Here is a 23622-nt window from a genome sequence, read left to right as displayed (position 1 = left end):
TGGGTGTCTCACTTCATTATCAGTTGCACAGTACAGAGCAACCACTATACAGTATTGGCTAAAATCTTCTCTGAAATTTTACACTGTGACTAGCAACTTCCTGCTAATGTGATTTTCTTTGGGCCACTGAATAATAGCTGGTTGTGGACATAATGTATAATCACAAGGTGGGTCACAGACGGAATACAGAGGATGAGGGGGCAGAGAAAAAAAAAACACAAGAAAGAAGTAGGGTGACTGGAAATGAGGGCGGAAGCAAGTTAAAGAGAATGACAGAAGGTGAATGAGATGGGGAAACGAGGATGATGGAGAAAGAAGAATCAGGAGATGGAATGTCAAAGGGGAAACAAGAGTAAAAGGTTTTCAGGGTGTGCTTTATATATCCACATCGTCGCATAAATAACCATATTATTGAAAGCTGCAAAATGCTTTTTCACTACATTAGTGTGTCTTTGTTTACATCACATTGTCATCACCTAAACATTGTATTCCACATATGTTATTAGGACCCAAAATAAGTTCCTAAAACCACTGCCATACAGTCCTGATCAAGCAGAACCTTTATGAATAAATTACATTTATTATTGCTCATTTAGTCATAAATACATAATATGATGTACAGTACTGTATATATTAGGCAGTGTATTCTAGCATTCCTCAGTCTTTGTGCATATGATATAATGTGTGTACTGGAGTGTTGATACATGTAAGTATGTAAATGCATGCATGGTCCTCTGAGGACTGGAAGACATACTGACAACATTTCCTATGAAAAACCTCTGGGTTCTGCTCCATATTAATTTTGAGGAGCTGTGCAATCGTATTTCATAGAGCAGGAAGGTTCTGTGTGTTTTATTATCATCATTGTATTAATCACAATTTTACCAAAATTGGTTTCTCGCTCAATCATCCTTCCAGCTCTTTCGCTATACAGATAGTTCTTCTTCCATTAATCAGAGTCTAAATTAGGTACAAAGTGCAGTGACAGTGCAGGGTAGCCAAGTGCTGACACGTTATAAGATACTTGCAGTTCAGGATTGGCACACTGACCCTCATTTATTAAGTTATTGTGGAATAAAGTGCACAATTTCAAAATAATCTGCAGTGGAAATGATCATAAAAGTTGCACTGGGGGAAAATTTTTTTTTTTTTTTTCTTCAGTGCAACTTTATATATATATATATATATATATATACGGTATAGTATTGGTACATCTGTGTTGGTACATCTGTGTGTTAATATTTTAAAGAGGAAAATTGCCAGTGTGCTGTCTTGTGTCACTGTGTCTGCACCTCAATGAACATGGACAACAGAAAAAGATGAGTATTGTCTGAGGAGACAAAGCCGAAAATGATTGCCAAGCTTGGTCAAGGTAAAGGCTGCAGGACTATCTCAGAACAGACTGATGTGCCTGTGACCACATCTGCTAATGTTATTAGGAACTGTAAGGTCCACAGGACAAGGAAAATTAACAGAGCGAATCTGAATGAATGTTGACAAGACACAGTGCTTCTGGGAGAAGGTCCTTAAAAAAAATTGATCACATAGAAGTGTTCACAAAAAAAAAAAAACAATTAAGCTTTCAAAGAAAACAACATTCCCCACTGTGAAATATGGAGGATGCGATGTTGAGGGTTTACTTTGGGTTTGCTTTTACAATAATATCAAAAGACTATCAAGAATTTCTGGAAAAGTAACATACAGCCTAGTGTCAAAGGGCTCTGTATCAGTCACAGCTCATGGCCTAACCAACAAGATAATTAAAAGATTAGATGCACCAAGAATGGATGAGATGAAAAATGTTGGACTATTTGGAAGTGGCCTGCTAAAGCCAATTGAAGAAAGAATGCTTTAGAAAAATCTGAAACTCAAGGTTGTGTTAATATGCCCATCAAACCTTCAGAGACCTCGAGTGGGCTGGAGCCAATCCCAACTGTCATTTATTTAAATATTTGAAAAAATATTTGAAATATAAGCTCATGTGCTTGTGATGATAATGTATTTTAGGGAAAGTTTTTAAAGCTGTAAACTGTACTCTTGTGCCAGATAAAGTAAAGCTTTGCATGGGTTTTGTGCATGTAAAGGAGGAAGGATAAATGGCAAATCACCTATTTCTAATAATTTTTCTCCCTCTTCCCACTCTTTGTTACCCTCCAGCCTCTTTCAGAGTCTGAGTACCACAGTAGCCCAGAGACGGTAGGGTATCGACTGCGTGTGTGGAGGACAGATGGCCAGGGGGACGACCGAACAGAAGATGTACAGGGCACAGGGGAATCCAGTGAGGCTACAATAGAAAGTCTTAATCCCTGGACCCAGTACCAGGTTCAGATACAGGCCTACAACTCAATAGGACGTGGACCTTGGAGCAGCACTGTCGCTGCACACACTGCAGATTCTGGTACAAACACAGATGTTATTTACTCCTGTTTGCTAGTTTTCTGAGCTGTCTGTCCAGTGTAATATTAGCAGGGCATAAAAAGACAGATGGAAAAGAAATAAAGTGCTTTGATTACCTCCCTTAGTCTCCTCTTATTCTGTCACCTCACTCTGACCTCTGCACTCTCCCTCTGTTTCAGTGAGGGGAAGATTGACGGACAGAGGGAGGGGGAATGGGGGATGATTGAGGTAAAGTCAAAGATTGGTTTAGGGAGTGAAATAGTACTGACGGTGTGTGTGTGTGTGTGCTCTAGTTCCATCTGGATCACCGGTGAATGTGACTGCTGAGGCAGTGAGTTCCACCAGGATCCTGCTCACATGGTCTCCTCTCCCTCAGGCTCAGAAGAATGGAGTCGTACTGGGATATAAGGTGTAATAAACACACACAGACACACATAGTAGTACCCTGGCAATAGAAATATGATGTAATATCCTGTAACTGCTTAATTTATTGTTCCTACATAACTATTTTTAAAAGCATTCATCTACACTAAGTATGTTGGGGAGGTGTTAATTGTGCACAGACGTATAAGTGGGGCCTTAATGTTTAATACCATTTCATAAAGTAGCTTGGGTCACGCTGTTGTAGAAACAATGGCTGGATTTCTCATTTATGAAAAATGGACGATAATCCATAAAGCCTGTTGGTTTTGGAAGGTGCTTTGTTCTAATGTGTGATACATAAACGGCTGTTTAGGCAGGATAAGGTGATGTGTTGAATATAAATGGCCTTAAAGTGCTGTGGAGATTTGACATCAATTTTTAAGTACAGACTGGCAACACAGTCTACAATCTGCCAAATTAAAGATGATCTTTTTCTTATATTTCCAAACTGTCAGAAATCTCTTAATAACATGTGGACATACTGTGGTTAGCTGGATAAATACTGTTCATAGGAAAGTTCAAAATGCTCTCATTTACAGCCTAGTGCACCGCTTCCTTGCAGTCACACCCCTTCTTTTACACTCAGTGTGGTTCCACCTGCAGGCTCTTACAGTCTTTCAGGGTTTCATTGTAATATATGCGGCCCATTGTACTCCCCTTCATGTTTTGATTTTAAAATTAAGGGAGGATCATTACACACTGCTTTTTTGGCTACACTGACTATAAGCTTTTGTTGAGTTGCATATGTTTACACTATCACCCGTCAGCATGTTGAGAAAGGTACGTTTAAAGTACCAAAGGCAGAAACAAAAGGGTTTTGGCTAATAAATAATTGCGCCGACTACAGCTCCTAATCGCCACCCGACCAAACAAAGCAGAAGAAATCTTTAAAAGAGATGGATTTTCTTCTCAACTGCACGGACATGGTTGTGTTATAAATGCATCCATCCACAGGTGCAAACAGATGAAGCAGTGTATTTTAAAAACATGTAAAATTCAGAGCACAACACACTCCCCATCTGTGTGTTTTCTTGTGCCCTCCTGAGGATCACGGTGGACAGCATGCCTCCTATGTTAATAGATAAGAATGGCTGCCAGCAGCAGCTCTTCCATCCCCTATTAGGTGCTGAATTGTACACCAGCTTCTTGCCATGAACTCCTTATGACTATTTCTGTTTTTAGACACTTAAGAGCTGACATTTTCCTTCAGAATGGCTTGAAGTGTGGCAGGGAGTTCAGGAACATGAAAAAACAGAAAGAAGGCAGAAGAAAGAGCAGTTTTTGACACATATTCAAATTGGATCTTGTTGGCACGGAAAGTACAGTCTGTGCTGATTTTGTCTTTTTAGATGTGAGAACTGGTGTACTTTTAATTTCAGGACCAGTTTAGTGGGTGTTTCAGTTAAAATATGGGTCTCCTGAGATTCTATATTTCTCCCATTGTCAAAACAAATACCACGAAAAGACCAAAAATAAGATATTTCTTCTGCAGCCAAAGTATCAAAAAGCGTGTCCCTCTGTGCCACAAAGCTCCATTGTTTTTAATAACATATTAATGAACCACACTCTTGCACTGGCTGACATGTCATTACAGTATGACATGCTGTGCAGATTTTATGCCGTACTGAACTGCAATTTGTGATTTTTAGACAAAATTAAGTGAAACAACAAGCAAAACAAATCCCGTTCGAAAAACCCATTTTGAGTAGCATTTGTTTTGGTAAATCACCTTGCTTATTCTTTTAAAATAATACTCTGTATTCGTGACTTCTTTTTTTAAACCTAGATCTTTTGCTACCTAATAATGCTCCTCTATGTTTACCAGTAACACACTTACTTTGTCTGTTTGCTCTTCGGTGTGCCGGGCACGTGCAACCGGTGGGCTTTTAGAGCTTTGTCGTCAGGAACAGCTGCCTGTTGTGTTCAGAAGTGACACTATGAAAGGGGTGAGACTCAACCAAAACAGTAAAGTTGTGTGGTAGGGAACCAAACCAATGAGCTGAAAGTTACTAAAAAGCTCTGTACAGCTTAGGGGAGCTGTGGTGGGTTTATCACTAGCAGCAACCCCTCTACACCATTGATAGCATTATAGCAGCTTTAACAAACAGACTGGCGGATGAGCACGCACGGATAAGTGAAGCCAGAAAACACTGAGATAATAATAAAAATACTGAATATTACAAGCCTTATCCTTTAAAACCACCAAATGAAATATCTACTCTTTATCTATATCTGTGTTGTTTGTGTGAATCTGCTTTTAACATGGGTGTGTGTGGGTGTGTGCGTGTGTGTGTTTCCAGGTGTTGTTCAGCCAGAAGGATACAGAAGGTCCCCTCAGTGTTCAGGTTGTAGAAGGAGAGGGGAGTGTGTCGCTGCTCCTCGGGGTTCTCCAGAAATACACCGTGTATGTGCTGCAGGTGCTGGCATACACACGGAAGGGGGACGGGCCTCCCAGCATTCCCATTCTGCTCCGAACCAAAGAGGATGGTAGGATCTCTCTCTGTCCCCGTTCCCTGGTGTGATCGCTGACCTTTTAATCCAGCAGCTTGTTCAACACGTTTGCTGTTTTCTCCTTCCTGTAGCCGGTTTTCACTTCTTTACACCCCTGTTTATAGCCATCACTCTTGTCTGTCCCCCACTTCAGTAATCGTCCACTGCATTTAGCTCACCCCTCAGACTACCTCTACTGTTATGTATGTGTGTGTATCAATGTTATTGTGCACCATGTGTGCAGATCTACTTAGATGCAGAGATGTGGTAACCATGGCAGACCCAGCCTGGTCTTTCTGAATAATAAAACATAGGCGCACACATGCACACATACCCACAGAGTACTCAAAAACACACACAATTACACATACAGGAAGACTCGTATGCTCGCATACACAACCATCCTCTATCAAACAGTGTCACGTTTGAAAAGTTTTTCTCATTTCAGGAGGAAACAAGAACGGGCAAGTCAATTCCCGGGAGTGTATAATGAACCTCCATCCTGTCTGTCTGTCAGTCACACACATACACACCCGTTGACATGTATTTAGTGGCGTGGAACATGTACTTGTATCAGGAACAAAGACAAAGTCAGAGTGAGAACGAGAGAAAATTACATTTTGTGTTCTTTAGAAGTGCCTCTTAATAATGTATGAACACTTCTGCTCTGTGGCATGTGTGCGTGTGTGTTTGAGTATATGTATATGCATGTAAGTGTGTGTCTCGTTGCTATTAGACTAACATGTTAGTAGACCGTACAGTAAGTGCTTGATGTTGACATATATTCTTTCTTATTAAAGGAGTTCTTTGTGCTCCTTTCTGCTGCTCTTTGGATATATTAATATCGTTTCATTCTCCTGCCAACACCCCTTTCTATTTTTCTCTCCAGCCCCAGGCCCCCCTGTCAGGATGGTGTTTCCAGAAGTTCGATTGTCATCAGTTAGGGTGGTTTGGCAGCCACCCACAAACCCCAATGGCATCATATTAGGTACAAAAACAAACACACACACACACGTACCAAAAAAGCAGACACTGTATTTTAGAAAAACAATTAAATGTTAACCAAAAGTTTTACGCTTGTATTCACAGTAGATTTTCATTTTTTTAGATTTTCATTTTCATTTGCCATAGGACAGAGCTTGGCTTACATGGAGTATGAGTTAGCAGTTTTAAACATGTGCATACACACACACACAAACACAGAGAAAAGCACACACATACTGCTGTGGTTTTTCAAGGGAAGGATGGAAGTAAAAGCCGTAAAATGGAAAAGAGCTGATTCTGTTTTTAGCTTTCAAACAGGGGTCATCTCACTCTTCTCTCTACTTCACTGCTGGTTTGTTGGTGTTTATGTCTTTGTGTGTCTGTGTGTGTCAGTCATTAAGCTTATATTCGGGAAAAAGTCTATTATAGCTGCTGAAGCAGGACACCTTTTCTAATGCATACCTGTCCTCATATATAGACACAGTGAGATTCATACGTATCTTGTTTCCAAAACTGCAAATCACAGCATGCAGAGTGAAACGGAAAGAACAGATTAATGAAGAGGAAGAGAGACAAGGTAGAAGCAAGCCGCTGAGCTGGAAAGAGAGAACAGAAGGGGACAGACAGTAGAAAGAGGAGATGTATGGAGGTGAGAGGGGGGACAGGTGTGTGTGTTTATATATATATATATATATATATATATATCTCCACGCTGCAGAGGGGGGAGAAAGGAGTGGTATTTGTCCTCTCGGTGGGGGAGGAAGTTGAGCAGGACAGCGTGAGGGATGTGTGACTGTAATGTAAGAGGGAGGACATTTAGTGCAATAGCACTCTGTGACAGAAGGATGAGTGGGAGGGTAAATTTCTCTCTTTCAATCACACAGACACACACAAACATGCATTCCTGCTGTGTCATTGCTGTGTGTGTGTGAGTGTGTGTGTGTGTGTGTGTCTTTATGCGGATACAAATAAGTGTTGTTACCGGTTTCTTTAGTTCTCGTGACTGCCTTATTTCTCCTCGTCTTCAAAAACCCATGGGGGACTGACACAGAAGGTGGACAGAGGAGACCACAGAAGGTGCACAATCTAATTTAGCAGGAGGCAGTGAGACATTTGTGTTTGCCTATGACCTCTCCGTAAAAGTAACACATGAACATCTAGAGGCAAATACACACTATATTCCGTTTTCAGACTACATCCTAATTATGATTTAAGGCTTGAGTATGTAGTGTGTTCATACAGTTAAGTAATAAGATCCAATTCCCTTTGTGTAAGAATGTAGGAAATAGACGAGTTGCTTATTTGTGCACAACACTTTGTCTCTTTGTAAAGTTTTGCAAGACCGGCAGAGGCATTTCAAAGGTTTATTGCCTGTATACCATGAATTGTATCACTGCCTCTTACAGATCTGTAAACTTCACTGATTTCTTATATTCCCAGAAAAACAGGATATGCTATAAAAACTTGGCTCTAGTCTATTTCTGATAGAGAGCTGAACAACTCTGCTGATACCAAGTCTGATCTGATACTTATTTACAGTACATACAGTAAATTTTTATTAAATAAAGTATGAGTCTAACTCATTGGAAAAATTTCCTTAACAATGTGACACAACTGAATTTTAAAGAGCTATTAGGTCAAATATTTAAAATGTATAAGAATAATTTTAATCCATCTATTATCCTAACCACTTATCCTGTTCTGGGTCATCAGGGGCTGGGCTAGCTCTCTGATTCAGCGAGAGGAAGGGAACCTTAGATAGGTAACCAGTCTCACAGGGCCATCACAGACAACCATTCACACTAACACCTACAGGCAATTTAAAGTCAACAATTCATTTAACATGCATCCTTGGACTGTAGGAGGAAACTCAGACAAGCATATGGATTTGGACCAGGGACTTATTAGCTGGGAGGGGGCAGCACTAACCACATCACCATCACTGTGCTGCTTTAATAATTGTTTACAACACATTTTCAGTTTTACTGTAAATGAATGAAATAATAACTGGTGGAATGTAAATACAGAAACTGACATGATGGGAGCTGCTGAACTCTCAGTTTACATGAAGTTGTGCAGCAGTAAAACATAATGGAGCATCTTCCCTTAAAACAGTCTTTGGCTGTGTACAGAAAACACTTTAACCATCAACTGACTCACAGAATTAATGTTACTGCTGAAGTGTCCTGCCTCCTGCCACGTTTGTCATTATAACCTGCGGATGCAGGGGTAAGCACCAGCTTATAGTGAGAAGCTTTTGGTTGAATGTTTTGCGTCGTTTGATAATGATAAATGGCATCAGAGCATAGCGCATTTTTCCATCCCAAGTAACTAAACTCCAACATTTTTCTGCTTCACACACACATTTTCACTCTCCTTCGCAGTAGTCATGCTGTTAAGTAGAGCAGCGCTGCAGCACCAGCAGATTAAGATGGACAAACACATTCAGTAACGGAAGGATTGGATTTTGATTGACTTTAGTTTACGGAAGCTGATACCGATCCTTTAAGTATGCCGGCATCCTCCAGATCAGCTTTGGACATTACTACAGTGCTATATTTCTGCCAAAGCCATGTCACAACTAATTTTACACTGGGGTTTTAAGTAACTTGGACATAAGTACTTACACACTGTCTTCATTTTGAAGAAAGGCTCTCTGTCATCTGTAGGCATTCCTGACCCTCTCAGCCTTTTCTGTCCATTTAACAGCATCAGTAAATACTGTATGTAGCAAGTACACACAGTATTTTAAATATTGTAAGAAAAACCTAAAAGATTACAGAACATGTAGAGTAGTGTGCATAGACCTCGAGTGCTGTTCTGTTACTATATTAGTGTGGTAATTCGATCAGGGATAAATTATTATCTCCTATACACGAGCAGAAGGAAGGAAATGTTATAAATGAAAACAGTAGAAGTAAACAAAGAAGTACATTAGTATTGTAAATCAAGTCATTTTTATTTTCACTTTGCTCAAATAATGCATTCACATTCTCTGCGTTTAGTACATCTCCTGGCCTTACTAAAGTTAAAATGTAGAATAAATACGATGCATAAACAATCCATTAAACAACTAAACCATGAAACATCAATTAGGATCAGTGAGAAGTCATTTTTATAACTTAGATTTATGTTACTTCAGCATTTAGTCATAGTTCTGGGGAATAAGGCCGACAACTCTGAAGGGAGGAAAGTAAAAAACCTCCTCAGGGTACAAAACTACCCATAAGTCTTGGGGTAAAACTATGCATGGATATCTGGGATTTAACATTGTACACAACTGGAATGTGGTGTAGAAGCGTAATAAAAGAGATAAAAAGACCCAGAGAGTCACAACATAACCTTGATGTTGCGGCATGCTCTGCTCAGGCTGCCACACTTTTCCTTAAAAGCATTCGGGTCCAAAATACCTCATAATATTATTGCAGTGCAAAGAATGTGCTATTTTTCAAGCAGACTAAGGTAGTAGCACTGTCATTGCAATGGAATTTTCATTAATGCAGACAAGACCAGTGAAATCTGCTAAGCAGCTAAAAGCCGAACAGTTTGAATGCCTTAAGGTACACTAGGAATCCGTGGGAAATAAATGGTGCGTGTTAAATCTTTTCTATGGAAAACGGAGATTGCCTTTTACTAAAATGACGGGCACTGGGATATGAAGATGTAGCCCATTGTACTGTACATTACAGCAAATGTGCTAATGATATTAGTACAGAACATAATGCAGTGCTCTGACCCAGTTGTTTAGGATGCAAGAGGATTTGTAGTGGTGTTGTTATCCAATAATCTTCCACATGGTGCATACACATTAGCACACAATCGGAATATCTGATGGGATTATCAGCCACACAACCAGATTACGATCTTCTGAGCAGATTACCATCCTGACAGTTATTCTGTGCACCAATCACATGGGCACACTTGTCTGTTTCTGTGAGTCCGCAGATGTTTGGTTGTGTGTGCTTGGTGCAACACAATCTTCATATTGAGAGCCTTTGTAAGGGGCCAGTGGCCTGTGGAAAGCACGGTTGGGGATCAGTGGTTTGACTGTGTGTGTATGTGTTAAAGGGTTTTAGTGTTATTACATGGCCTACTGCACATGAGACAAAAAAACTAACACAAGCCGTGTACATCATGGGTCACAGCCAAGGGGACAGAGCAGAAGTTGTATCTCTATATAACGTATGCGTGCATGTGCGTGTGTGTGTGTGTGTGTGTGTGGTTCAGATTTATGTCTTTATGCGTAGTTGGGTTGGGTAAATATAGACTCTAAAGGCTCTAAAGATGCACAGGAATTAATAAGGAAGAAATGTAAATAGACTTTTCAAAAGCAGAGCTGCAGAGAAGCGTGTTTGTCTGTGTTATTGTGGAAATGAGGCTGGTTGGTATGGTATAGTGTAGCTTTGTTTTCAGGCTTTTTTTGCGTTTCATATTGTGTTGTGTTTGATTCCTGTGGGCTCTGTGTTCTAAAGTAGGCCACAAAGACACCCAGAAGCACATTCCCTCACAAGAATTACACACAAACATCCACTGTTTTCTCCCTCCTCCTGTCTTTCCTTCTGTCCCTCGCCAGGCTATCAGATCTCATACCGCCTTGACAGCAGGGACCCTCTGCGTTGGACCACAGTGGAGGTGGGCTCTAATGCTCGCCAATTCACCGTCACAGGACTGTCCCCTGAGCAGACCTATGTGTTCCGGCTCGTCGCTCGCACGGCCGTGGGCTGGGGCGAAGTACAGGACGCGCTGGTTGTTACCACTGAACGCAGAGGTAAAGGAGCCGCACTTACACTCTAACAGCTCTTGTTTGTCGTCACGTCTCTCTGATTCTAACCACTCGTGATGAAAACACACACGACATGCCTGAACACTTAAACTGCCCCCAAAATAACAGGCCCTATAATGGTTCTAAATTATTAAGAACCCAGAGAAGTTTTAAGGTCGTGTCTTTTATTAGTACTTTAAAAAAAAAAAAAAAAAGCAGGGAGCAGCAGAGCAGAGAAGAACATGACACCAGGGTGAGTGTGCCAAGCTTCACAAGCCGACGACATCTATGCTTGTTACTATAAGTACAATAAAACCTTCATGAGTAAAAAGCTAACAAGGTTAATTTATCAAAGAACCTGTTCAGCACGCATCCATTTGAAGTAAAGCTATATTTTCAGCTTTGCCAGAAGTCTCCCGCCCACATAGGGTACTCATTGAGGTAGTAAATTGTTTTAAACAAGCTAAAACTAAGGCTCGTTGTTTGAAGGTTGACGGTTTATCTGCATTAGTCACGTATCTTTTTTTGGCAAATCCTTGTAGACTTTGTGGCTAAGATAGCAGCATCAGCAGCAACGAATCCATATCAGCAGTGAGAGGGAGGATGACAGAGGACAGAACTAATGATTATTTTAAAATTTGTTTTGTAACTCTACTCAGTGGTTAATTTCAGCAATGTAAATAATTGTATTGAAGGTTGCATTTTTGTACAGCATAGACATTTTTCACCTATAAGGACTCAGCTTTTTTTAAACAACACTGCCCTCAAAACCATATATTTTTAAACCATTTTTAAAAAAATCACATTATAGTCCTGTCCCAAATTTCAGAGTGATAAATAAAAACAGTACTAAAAGGTACCAGACTGACACCATTGCAAACAGCAGTGAGGTTGAGCAGGAGCCAGAGGTGCAAAAAACTTTAAACTATTAACTAGAGAGGGCAGTGAAAAAGTACACTTCAGCTCCTCAAGCAGGGAAAACTTTCTCTGTGTTAAGTTTAGGGACTCAGCATCCTGGTCTCACTCATACTTCTAAATGGAACAGAGTCATCACAAGCTAATCTTGTTCTGTGTTTGCACCAAACAATATGTGGTTGATGGATGATTGTGTTGCTTATTGCTAATATTTACAGTCATTCATTAAAACACGGTACACAGACAGACATGTGTTGTGTGTGTACTCAGTGACGTGCCATAGAATACAAATTTATATGGAAACATTAGTCCCCCGTCTCAGTTAAAATTGAGAGAGGTAGGAACCGAAAGATTTAATTTTTAAACAGAATTAAATCCGACACTAATGGAACCTGTGAAACAAGTGTGTTCATTCTGTTTCTATAAAAAATACATCTCTTCATTGCTGGATAATTCAAAAAAAATAATGGGGTATAATCTTGGAAGCTTTGATAAATGATAAATAAAATTAGATTTTTTTTATGCAGTCTCTCTGTACGTATATTAGACCTTTTTTTATGGCATTCATGCCAAAGCAATACAGGGCAATATACTGCAATGAAACCTACATTCACTTTTAATGATATAAGCGAATAAATGACTTGAATAAACTAGATTAGTCACAGAATTCTATAAATGAGCTAATTTTAAGCAGGAGTTACTTAATTAATGTTTTTAATTTTCATGTGAATTTAAAAACATTAACTATTAGGTGAATGTATTGTTTTACTTAACACGGTATTGATATTTTCTGCAGTAAATCTCTTTCCACATTAACTTTCCAACAGAAACTGTTCAGATATTATATTTTGTCACATACAGTGGCGACTGTGGCTCAGGAGGTAGAGCAGTCGTCCACCAATCCCAGAGTTGTTGGTTCGAGTCCTGGCTTCTCCTGTCACATGTGGGACACTCAACCCCACCTCCTCCATTGACATGTGTTTGTGTGTGCGTGTAATTGTGAGTGCGAATGGGTGAATGAGAAACAGTGCAAAGCCCCTTGGCTCAGTGAGTCTGGAATAGACAGGTGAAGTTTTAGCACTCTGGAACTTAATGGTCTCTAAAGTTGTAATGAGTTGTGGTCACTGTGAAGTCACTGCTGGGACGAAGTTAGATAAGAAAAGAGAGCAGGAATTTCAGGTGTACAGTAACGCTACTGTTGGAAACTAGGGTTGTCTTTGTTCCAGCTACAAGTTTGTGGATGGACATGTGGAATCCATCGTTACCGTGCACTGAACATTGGCACAAGATAAAATATTATGACCTTTTCGGTGGGACATTTTACATACGCAGCTAGACAAAATGACATTTAGAAATTCCTGCGGTTGAAGAGCTGCTTGGCAGTGAATGTAAATTTTAACACAACCAGGTATTAGTCCTGTGGGGGGTATAATGAGTCAGAAGTAACTGTAACAGAAGTAAATCATTTGTTAAATTACTATAAAAAAAATACGTACAGATTTAATATTGCATAAAATTATGACATCCAGGCTGATTTATCATACAGTGAATACGCCAAAATCAGCTGACTTGTTAAACAAGACAAGAATTATTAGCTATTGTCACCAACTATCTTACAGGACTGCCTCCTTTCTCATAGCTCTGTTGTGAGCGGGTGAAAAATGTACACTTAGGTGAGAATTAAAATAAGACTGGGGGTGTGGAGAGAGAACAGGGGTGAGACCAGGAAGCCATAAATCTTAAATCTAACCCACAGTAATTTGGATTGATCAATAGTTCTATTAGCACTCTGTGGTTATGGTAATTGCATCTTTTAGGGCAGAAACGTTTGTGTTAATTTTTCTTAAAATTTGGTCTCATTTTAGCACTGACCTTATCACTAGGTGTAAACTGTGAAATTACCAAGACTGTAACACCTAAAAGGGAGCTTTGATTTAAAAAACCTTAAGTATTACACCTCCAGGACACACAGTCAGCGGCTAGAAAGGTATAAATGTGAAAGTGACTTGACTTATGAAGAGGTGAAGTGAGTATTGCAATCTTTTTACCTTCAGATCTGAAACAAATAACATGTCGAGTTTTTGTCCTCACTCAAATTCAGAGGTCATGGTGCTTTTATCTCATCTTGTCTAGACTTCTGCGCCTCTTTCTCTGCTTCAATCAATGACTTGTCCGCATTTCTTCGACCTGTATCCAGTCAGTAGCCTTTTTAACTGTAACTAAATGAAGATTTACCATGTAGCAGTTACTGTGGGGGTTTACCGATCTTGATGAGCATGATCGGTAAAATGTAAACATTATTCAGATTTCCTCAAAGCCTGATGTGCCACGTAGGCTGCTGGTTACATCTACATACAGATTTTTTGGGGTTACCCTGCATGAATCATCTTTGACTGAATGATCACGAGAGAAAATATCATGCTGCAGAAACTGACGGAGGAAATGCGTTGCACAGTTTTAATGAAACTCTATAAACGAATGTATGTGATAATTACTGGATTCATTTTAACAGCAAATAAAAATGATACATGGCCAACAAATACATTATAGACGGGGGTACTGTATGTAGTGCACCCAAAGCAGGGCAAGTATTTAGTGTGTTTGGTTTGTTTTGTCTTTACAAGTTTAAAGCATAAAAAAATTGTCTATTCGGCTGGTGAAAACACAGAATGTCTCCACCCTTTATATTTACTACCATGTAATTACAGCTCTCCAGCTTGTTAAACTAACGCCTCCATCAGAGTAGTAACACCGTGTTGTCCTTATTTACACTAACTTATTTCCTATTTCCTGACTGTAGTATACTACCACCCTAAGTAGTTGTTTGTTAGCAGTTATCTGTTTACAGCTTATGTTACAGAGAAACATATTCACTCATTTGTAGTTCTGATAACTGTATATCTCATACATGCTCAACATAACGTCAGTCGTATTGTTTGCCAGCTTCTAAGTGACATATGTGAAGTTTTAGCTGTGGAATGCTCCACTATATTCAGCAGCCAGTCACAAAGTTTGGTGTTGGTAGGTCATGTACAGTGAGTTTTTATAGATTTTCTCCTGAAAGTTACCCCGAAGACAGCGTTGATATAAAGCTCAAACGTTGTGATATATAAAGTGTGCTCCATATAGAAAAAACACTGACAGTGTAAAACAATATCTGTCAGTGTGTTGTCACACTCCTCTTCCACGTAATAGGTCTTTGTTTTGATTTACCAAGATTTGCCATCATGGTACTTTGACTGGTTCCACCGTTTTCTTTTCATAGGTTGCATTGCAGTTTTATTACAGTTTACTGTAAGAGCTGGGTACATGAACAAAAGTCTCGATCACTCCTGGGTTAACAGAAACCATCTAGTGCAATATCAGTTTAAAACTAAGGTTTCTGCTTCTGGTATCACATGTATAATATTAAACACACACACACCGGCCACTTTATTAGGAATTTCTTTTAAAATGTTCGATAACGCAAATACCTGAATCGGCCTATCATGGCATCAACTCAATGCATTTACGCTTGTAGACGTAGTCAAGTCGATCCCCTGACGTTTAAACTGTGAATCAGAAGGGGGATAAAAAGGGGATTGAAGTGACTTTGGATGTGGCCTGCTTGTTTGAGCCAAATGGGCTGCTCAGAGTATTTCAGAAACTGCTGATGTACTAAGATTTTTACGCACAACCATCTCTAGGGTTTACAGAGAGTGGTCTGAAAAAGAAAATAACCAGTGAACAGCAGTTATGTGAATAAAAATATCTTGTCGATCCCAGAGGTCAGAGGAGAATGGTTTGGTGTGTTGTTGGCCTGCTTTGATTGGTTTGATGTGTTGTGTATCTCTAAAGGCACAACACATCAAATCTTGCAGATAGGCTACACCAGCAGGAGACATCACCAGGAGCCATTTCTGTCAGCTAGAAACAGAAATCTGAAGCTACAGTTCACAAGGGTTCACCAAAATTGGGCGATAGGAGACTGGTAAATCATTGCCTGGTCTGATGAATCTCGATTTCTGCTATGGCATTTGGATGGTAGGGTCAGAATTCGGCATAATAACATGAAAGCATTGATCCAAACCTGCCTTTTTTCAACAATTCCACGTGGTGGTTGTAGTGTAACGGCGTGGTGGATATTTTCTAGGTACAGTTTGGGCCCCTCAGTAATCTGCAGCAACTGCAAGATGCTGTCCTGTCAGTATGGATGGAAATCTCCAAGGAATATTTCGAACACCTTGTTTACTCTATGTTACAACAATGTGAAGCAGTTGTGATGGCAAAGGTGGGTCCAATTCAGTACCAGCAAGGTGTACCTAATAAAGCGACCAGTGAGTGTAGCTCACAGCCTTTGATTCACCTCATCCCTGATCGCTCTCTCCACTTTTCTCTGTCAGCCATCATTGTGTATGTATAGTAAAGCTCTGAAATGGTACATACGTTCCTATTTTAAAATGTGACAGTGAATTGAATTTTTCTGAAAACCCGGAATCATGATGTCAGCTGCTCTGTTCAGAGCTTTCAGCTTGTGTAGTGCATTTTAATTGGATCAGATATCGTAACATCTACAGCATCATTATCAGGAATTCTTTAGAATAGAATTCAGTGGTTCCCTGTTCCACTTCACTAACATAATGGCTCATTCTCACTCTGAGATAGACAGAATAGCCTAATAGAGATTTCTTTCTGATGATGCTGAAGAGACCAACTTAATCCCTACAAGAAGAAAATTGGCTTTTTGAGTGTTCATGTGGGTGTGTATGTATGAGGCTGAATGACCGCGCACGCATATATTACAGAGAAAACTGCGACTCCCCCCAGCACTCGTCTGTGCTGATGTTTGTCTCCAAGAGGCTGATAAGTGATAAGTTAATAGACAACATGTTGTACATTTGTAGAATTCAGATCCCCCCACACCCCATATTTCCTCTCCTCTTGTACAACCAAGATCCTTCTTTCTTCTGGCCTAATCCTCCTCTTTCCTTTACTCTCCATCGTCTCTGCTCTCCCATGTGTAGCAGTAAACAGTCGTATAAGTGGTGAAAGGGCAGCACTTGTTCTGGCAATTATGAGGTTATTATAAGAATATGATCTTTACTGTGGAATGGAACAAGGAGAGAACCGACAGGGACATGCAGATAGTATCAGAAAAACAAAAGAAGGGGAGAATAGTCAAATCTTGAAGACTAATGAGTGAGTGCGCCAGGGAAGAAGGGAGACAAACAGATTTAACTGAAATTACTTGTGATAACGATGAAGGAAGGAAGGCAGCTTGTGTGTGTGTGTGTGTGTGTGTGTGTGTGTGTGTCTGCACTTGTGCCTATGTACCAGTACATAAGTGCAGATTAATTAAACTTTAGAGAAAATCAATAATGCTTTTATTTCTAGACTTAATCGATAACCTGATGTGCCTGATATAAAACAGTTATGCCTCCAGCCGTGTGTTTTTTATTTGCGCACACATTCGTGTGTCTACACACATCCACTAATCACACAGCCACTGCCAACACAGTTGTACAAATATACTGATTCCCGTGGCCATCTCTCATCCTCTAATTGAATAGTAGTGACACAGATAAATACAACCACACAGCAGCAATCTGTTGAGAAATTGTTTCTTTGATTAGATGTCTTGTTTCATGAACACGAATGTTATGTAAATGGTGGCCGCCCATGTTCTGTGTTGCAAGGTATTTGAGGTGTATGTTCCATGAAAGTCTCAGTTTCTCCAGGCCACAGTTCATTTCACTATATATAGCCATATAGAGGAGGGAGATTTAAGGGAAAATTTGAATTAATGAGCGGAGAAACATATTGAATGCAGACATTTCTCAGCAGGACTCTCACACATACATTTACATACATTTAAATAACTGGGTTACAGTCAGCAGTAAGCTGATTTCTTAAATGTTGCTCTCTGAAATTGAGGTAGGGGTTCGAAAGAAAAAAAAAACATATATTCCCAGCTAGATTTCTGCTTTGAAAAACTGATTTTGTGGTCATCTATATGTGTAGCTTCAGTCTGTGATCAGCTTTCCACATGTAAGCAGGTGTTTGACAGACTTCAGACAGAGGACGATTACTAGATGAAAGGGAAGACATCACACTTTACAATAAACATACACCCCCTCCCCCAATAATTTCCATCCAAAAACCACAGGTTAAGTACTCTGTGGAAGTTAAAATGTGTCTCTACTGTTGACTGTTTTGTGAAACATTGATGATGAGGATGTGATGTCTCTGGCCTCTCCCCTCACTGGGCTGTCAGCCGACGACACACACACACACACACACACACACCACACACCACACAATAAATCACCACTATAGTTAAAATTCGAGTATTGAAGTTGCTCTGGAGGCTTAGGTAATTTGTTGAGTTTAACCATCATTTGTCAGTGAATATCGCCACACCATTTTCACACTTAACTCGCATTATAAACACCCACTTTGCGATGGAGCGTGTGCAGATATTTTGACCTTATTTGAATTGTTTTTGTTGTTGCATCCAGGAGGCCCTTGATTTGTGGTAATGTGTTATAGCTCTGTCGTTTAATTTGTCAGCCAACTGTATAAGTAAAGTGCTTTATGCAGTCTCTTGAGAACATAAATACACACCAATATGATATAAGGAAGACAATCTTAAGCCACTAAAACATGATTCTGCGTATGAATGGGTGTTTAGAATGTTTTAGAATATCAACTGGGATGTTTTAAATCAAAATAAAATTGCTTGAGAAAGTAAATTTTTTTGTTCACTGTCGTCCTCACACGCTTCCCCTTTAATTTCCTTGTTACATTACTTTTTCGACTTTCTCTCTCTTTCATTCCTCCCCTCTCATCTTTCTTCTGCCTCTTTCATCTCCTCCCACTCTTTTCTTTTTATCGTCCTTCTTTTCCTCTGTAAATCACATCCACAGAGCGTCCCCAGCCACCCAGGAAGTTGTCTGTTCCTCAGGATGGAATTGAATCTCGCCGTCTTCGCCTCCACTGGTTGACGGGTGGCTCGGGCTCTTCTCCCCTGAGGTACTACACTCTGCAGGTCAAAGAGCTGCCCAGTGGGGAGTGGAGAACACACACCGCCGACATCCCACACAATGTGACCACCTGGACTATTGACAGGTACAAACACATGTGCATATGCACAGTCACACCCAAACAGTGATCGATCTGTCATAGCTTATCAATCCTCACAATGTGCTGTGATGATGTCATATATATAGAGTTTGGATGTGGTTTCTTTAAGTTTTTCCAAAACCAGGAACACAGAGCAAAAGTGTAAATAAGTTATTGTGTTTGCTCTAATTTGAGCTAGGTCACTACCAATAGTAATAACTGAAGGTTACTTCTATGAAACATTTTGTGAACACAGCTTACGTTATAAAAACAGTTTTGTTCACAGCAAAACTGTCCTCTCCACCATCCCTGGTAACGTTACTTAAGGCAGTGTTTTTTCGACAAATATATAAAGTAGTTAATTCCTAAACCTGTCATGTCTACCCTGGAATTGCGTAATACATCAACGGATTTCAGCTCGTCCCTTCAGGGGTCCCCAAAGCGGAACATGTTCCGCACGTTGATTTAGCATGAGTTTCCTGCTGCAACACCTTCCATTTTATCCGGGCTCGGGACCGGCACCAAGGTGGCCCTTGGTGGATGGGCGGGGCCACACCTGGTGGAATGAAAAAATATAAATGCCACCAATAGAGCAGGGTCTGCACAGATTCCACGTAGAAGCATAAATCCAGCTTCCTTATTCTTTTAACTTGAGATCATGGACATTCAGCTATTAAGTGCATGCGAATTAGTTTTTGTCGCTAATAGGAGCCGAAAATTAAATAATCAACCCTGTAATTCCAGAAAGTCGAGCTAGTCTGAAAAAACGGTCAAATATATCAGCAGGCCAACACCACTGCTGTCGGCTGTGTTGCTACTTTTGTCCAAAATCAAAAACTCATTCTTTCAAAAAATTCAAATGTGTGAAAACTAGTGTTTTCATTGCTGGCTGAAACTTACTGAACAGTCAATTAGGCCATTAGGCGAACATTCTTAGGGAGAATAAAAACAACACTTAACTGATTTTCGCTCTCCTTACAGAGCATTAACATGGAAATTATGTTTTGCACCACATGCCTGAACTTGAATTAGTTAAAGCAATCTGTATGAAATCTTGTAGTATTTAGGGACCCGTTGGGGGATAAGTGGACAGAGATGGGGATGGTGTGAATTTTTAGAGGAAACAACACAGAATTTGAGCACATAAATGTTTTATTTATTTAGTACATGAAGTACATGAAAAATCTTTCCAGAGAAAAAACAAACCCACAAAAACACCAGGGAGAGTGGAGTAATCATAATCACTGCAGAAACATGGGGGATCTCAGTCACCTAATCACACAAGCACAGCTGGAACCGATCTCTGCTTTTTTTTTCTTAATACTTTCTCGTTCAGCCTTAATGCTTTCAAGTTTGTGTCTTGTTTGTCCATTATCTCTCTCTCTGCAAGTATTTTTAAGTTTTCATTCATCGCACCTCTTGCTGTTGTTGCCACCTTCTCTTCCTCCCTCCATCCATCCAACCAAACCATCCAAACCATCAGGCATGAATTTGCTTCTTCATACATCCTCAAGCATCACCCCCACTCATCTGGTGGAAAGAGGGCCCATTCCTATTGCATGACTTCCTATTCTGTTCCACTCTTTTTATCCCTCCATCCTGTTCTTCCTGGTGAGACAGTTATTAAGGCAGCAGGTGATAGTGGTCAGACTAGATGGCTACTCCAACTTCCCTGACAGCCTGAGTAGGAGGCCTATGATGAGGCTTCACCATTGTATTGTGTGTGTGTGTGTGTGTGTCTGTGTGTTCCCACACGAGTCTTCTGCTTCATGACTGTGTGCACTCCTTCGCGAGCTATCACAGGGCTATTTGGGATGCTGAAGAGCATTCTCTCAGTGTGTCTGCATCTGCCTGTTTCAACCTGCCTCAGGGAGAGTCTATGTGCCATCATGGTAGTGCTGCTGTTGTTGTTTTGATGCAGTTCTCGAGCTCATCCTATCACTGAATGCTCTCATTACAGCGCCGGATGGAGGAATTAGCTTACATCTCTGCATGCTCACACTCATACTTGCTTGTTCTCTATCCTTAATTGTTGTTTTCCACCGAGACATCTTTGGAACCAAAACATCGAAGTCCCCAGGCTGATGCACAGCCACAAACATAAATCCACACACACTTTCAAATACTGTCCTTAACATCCTCCCTGTACTGTTGGTACCCCACTCTCTCAGTATTTGGTACCTTTGATGTTCTGTTCCTACGATACCCACAGGCTCATAGAGCCTTTTCTTGTCCCTTTTTGGGCCCAACTCATTATTATACAAGAAGATACTTGAGCTTCTCATGTTGCCTGCTGAATTTCTAATTGCTCTTCTGTAGTCTCCCAGGGAGTTAGTAAATAAAGTGTAGAGAAGGACCTTGCAGGTAGATGTGTTTGCAGGAGTTGCATTGTTGCAAAGGATTAAATTGTTCCTGTTAGGTCGCAATATTAATAGTTTATATCAATTAGGCATTGGGAAACATTACTCTTTTTTATTTCCTACAGTATAGAAGAGGGTACTATTAAACTATTAACATGGTATAAGGCACTGTGCAGCATAGTTCAGCTAAGTCTCTAACAAAGGATGTGTGTTTGTTAGGCTGATTATAAGTGGCTCTGGAATCAGCTGTTTTCAAAATGACTGACATGAATTCCAATTCTTATTAATGCTTTCACTTTGCGCAGAAAAGAAGAAATGCATATTTTCTGGTAGTATGGCAGTAAAATATTCTGACAGAAAAGTCAGTTAGAAAAGATGTAAAGATGTAGTATTATTTATTAATTTCTTTATTATTGTGTCTGATCTTTCAAGGCCCCTGAAAGCACAGAACATGTCTGTGGGAGGAGGAAAAAATAATTTGGGAAAGTTATTCCTTTGGTAATAAAGGTAGCCAGTGTAGAGTTTTGAGTCTGGTGCTGTATTGTATTGTGTTGATTTGCAGATAATAGTTCTTTTAGTGTAGTATTCTTTCTGTATTGTGTATTTTTGGGGTACAGTAGGATAGTAATACCATAAACCACTTTACACTCTGCAGAGTCAAGACATTAAAAACAAGCTTTACAAATTCTTTACAAGACAGAAAATGCATTCATCTTTGGTGAGGATTAAAAACTTCCTGTTTGCATTGAAGTTATTTAGAGCTTTGGCACTGCTGTACTTTCATTCTCATAAAGTATCTGATTGGCTCATCTTCTTTTGCAATGTTAAGTGCAGTTGTTCACGTGTGACTGGAAAGCTAATAATAGACCATGCAAACATAATAATACATAAACATAATAAAAACTAGGAGACTACAGATGGACCTGACTACGGATGGACCTGTTGCTAAGCAGAGGCACTGAGCTACAGTTTTCATTTAGGGCACATTGTTGAAGTAAAAAGTAAAACACAAGAGTTGCATTAACAAAGAGTTATTTTAATATTTATATTTATTTATATTATATTGTAAACAATTCCTTTCTGCTGTGAATCGAGTTTGTGACTGTGTTGATGTGGTTGTATTGGCCAAATTACAAATGCAATGCTTGTATGACAATGGTGCAATAAGTCCTCCTGTACACTGCATATACAGTATTTATTTATTTGTGTGTGTGTGTTTGTCCATCTGCACGTGTGTCTGTCTGTGTTTGGGCAAATAGGCTGAAGCCCTTCACATCATACAAGTTTCGGATGCTGGCCACCAACGATGTAGGAGACAGTCTCCTCAGCAAAGAGACAGAGCCTGCCACAACTCTGCAGGATGGTGAGTGAGCCAGCAGGGAAGTATAGGAGGAAGACAAGGAAATATGTGAATTTTTTTAACATTGTCGTGAAGACTCTTTCTGGCTTGTTCTGGCTGACTTAATTCCTCGCATCTTTTCTCTGTGTGTTCTTTCCAGTGCCTGATGAGCCTCCAGTGATTCTGGCAGTGAAACCAACAACCACTACCTCAGTCATGGTGCAATGGAAGGTATTTTCTTCTTCTAACACAACAGCAACCCCTGATACTCATACAGTACACAGTACAGACACACACATTTACACAACAGCAGGTGCAGGTTAATCGCCTACTTGGAGCAAGAGGTCCCCTGTAGACGTATTTAAAGTTGTGGCATCCGCGTGCCAGAGATGAAGGGAGGGAGGGACAGTCCAGGGTGATGGGGAAAAATGTTCACACTCTTAATCAGTATATACCAGCAGGAGAGATGTCAGAGGATCAGAGAGGCAAACATCTGCAGTGTCCAGCAGCAGACGAACAAGAAGGAAAGAGGAGTTATGGAAACATAAAAGTAGTTTAAACCAACAGTGACATGAGTACAAGCCATAAAAACAGCCTGGCTACTTCACTGCTTGTCACTCTTCGTCTTCTGTTTGGAAATGTCTTCCCTCGCTCCTTCTAGCCCTTTGTCAAAACAGAAGGAGGCAATGGAAAGCAAAGTCACCAGCAATTTTCATCCTTTACAAGAGTGCCAAAGCCACGGAAGCATCACTTTGTCTGTGTGCCAGAACAATCCACCAGCCCTTTAAAGTGGACTTTGCTGATAAAATAGGGCCATGCTGCTCTGCCAGTGTCCTGTCAGTCACCTCACT

General features: G+C 40.2%; 1 protein-coding gene across 4 annotated transcripts in view; it reads left to right on the top strand.

Annotated features, from left to right (window-relative positions):
• LOC137123331 (protein sidekick-1-like) overlaps positions 1–23622 on the top strand; it is a 249897-nt gene that overhangs the window by 212816 nt on the left and 13459 nt on the right. For all 4 annotated transcript variants that reach the window (XM_067496874.1, XM_067496875.1, XM_067496873.1 and 1 more), the window contains 8 exons: positions 2158–2398; positions 2691–2806; positions 5121–5307; positions 6200–6298; positions 10868–11062; positions 18877–19078; positions 22692–22795; positions 22932–23002. In XM_067496874.1, coding sequence (XP_067352975.1) covers positions 2158–2398; positions 2691–2806; positions 5121–5307; positions 6200–6298; positions 10868–11062; positions 18877–19078; positions 22692–22795; positions 22932–23002 — 1215 coding nt within the window. The remainder of the gene's footprint in view (positions 1–2157; positions 2399–2690; positions 2807–5120; positions 5308–6199; positions 6299–10867; positions 11063–18876; positions 19079–22691; positions 22796–22931; positions 23003–23622) is intronic.

Source organism: Channa argus, chromosome 3 (genome assembly GCF_033026475.1).
Source record: "Channa argus isolate prfri chromosome 3, Channa argus male v1.0, whole genome shotgun sequence".
Taxonomy (NCBI): Eukaryota; Metazoa; Chordata; class Actinopteri; order Anabantiformes; family Channidae; genus Channa; species Channa argus.
The sequence above is the reverse complement of the archived record's forward strand: the minus strand, read 5'-3'. Positions and strand labels throughout refer to the sequence as shown.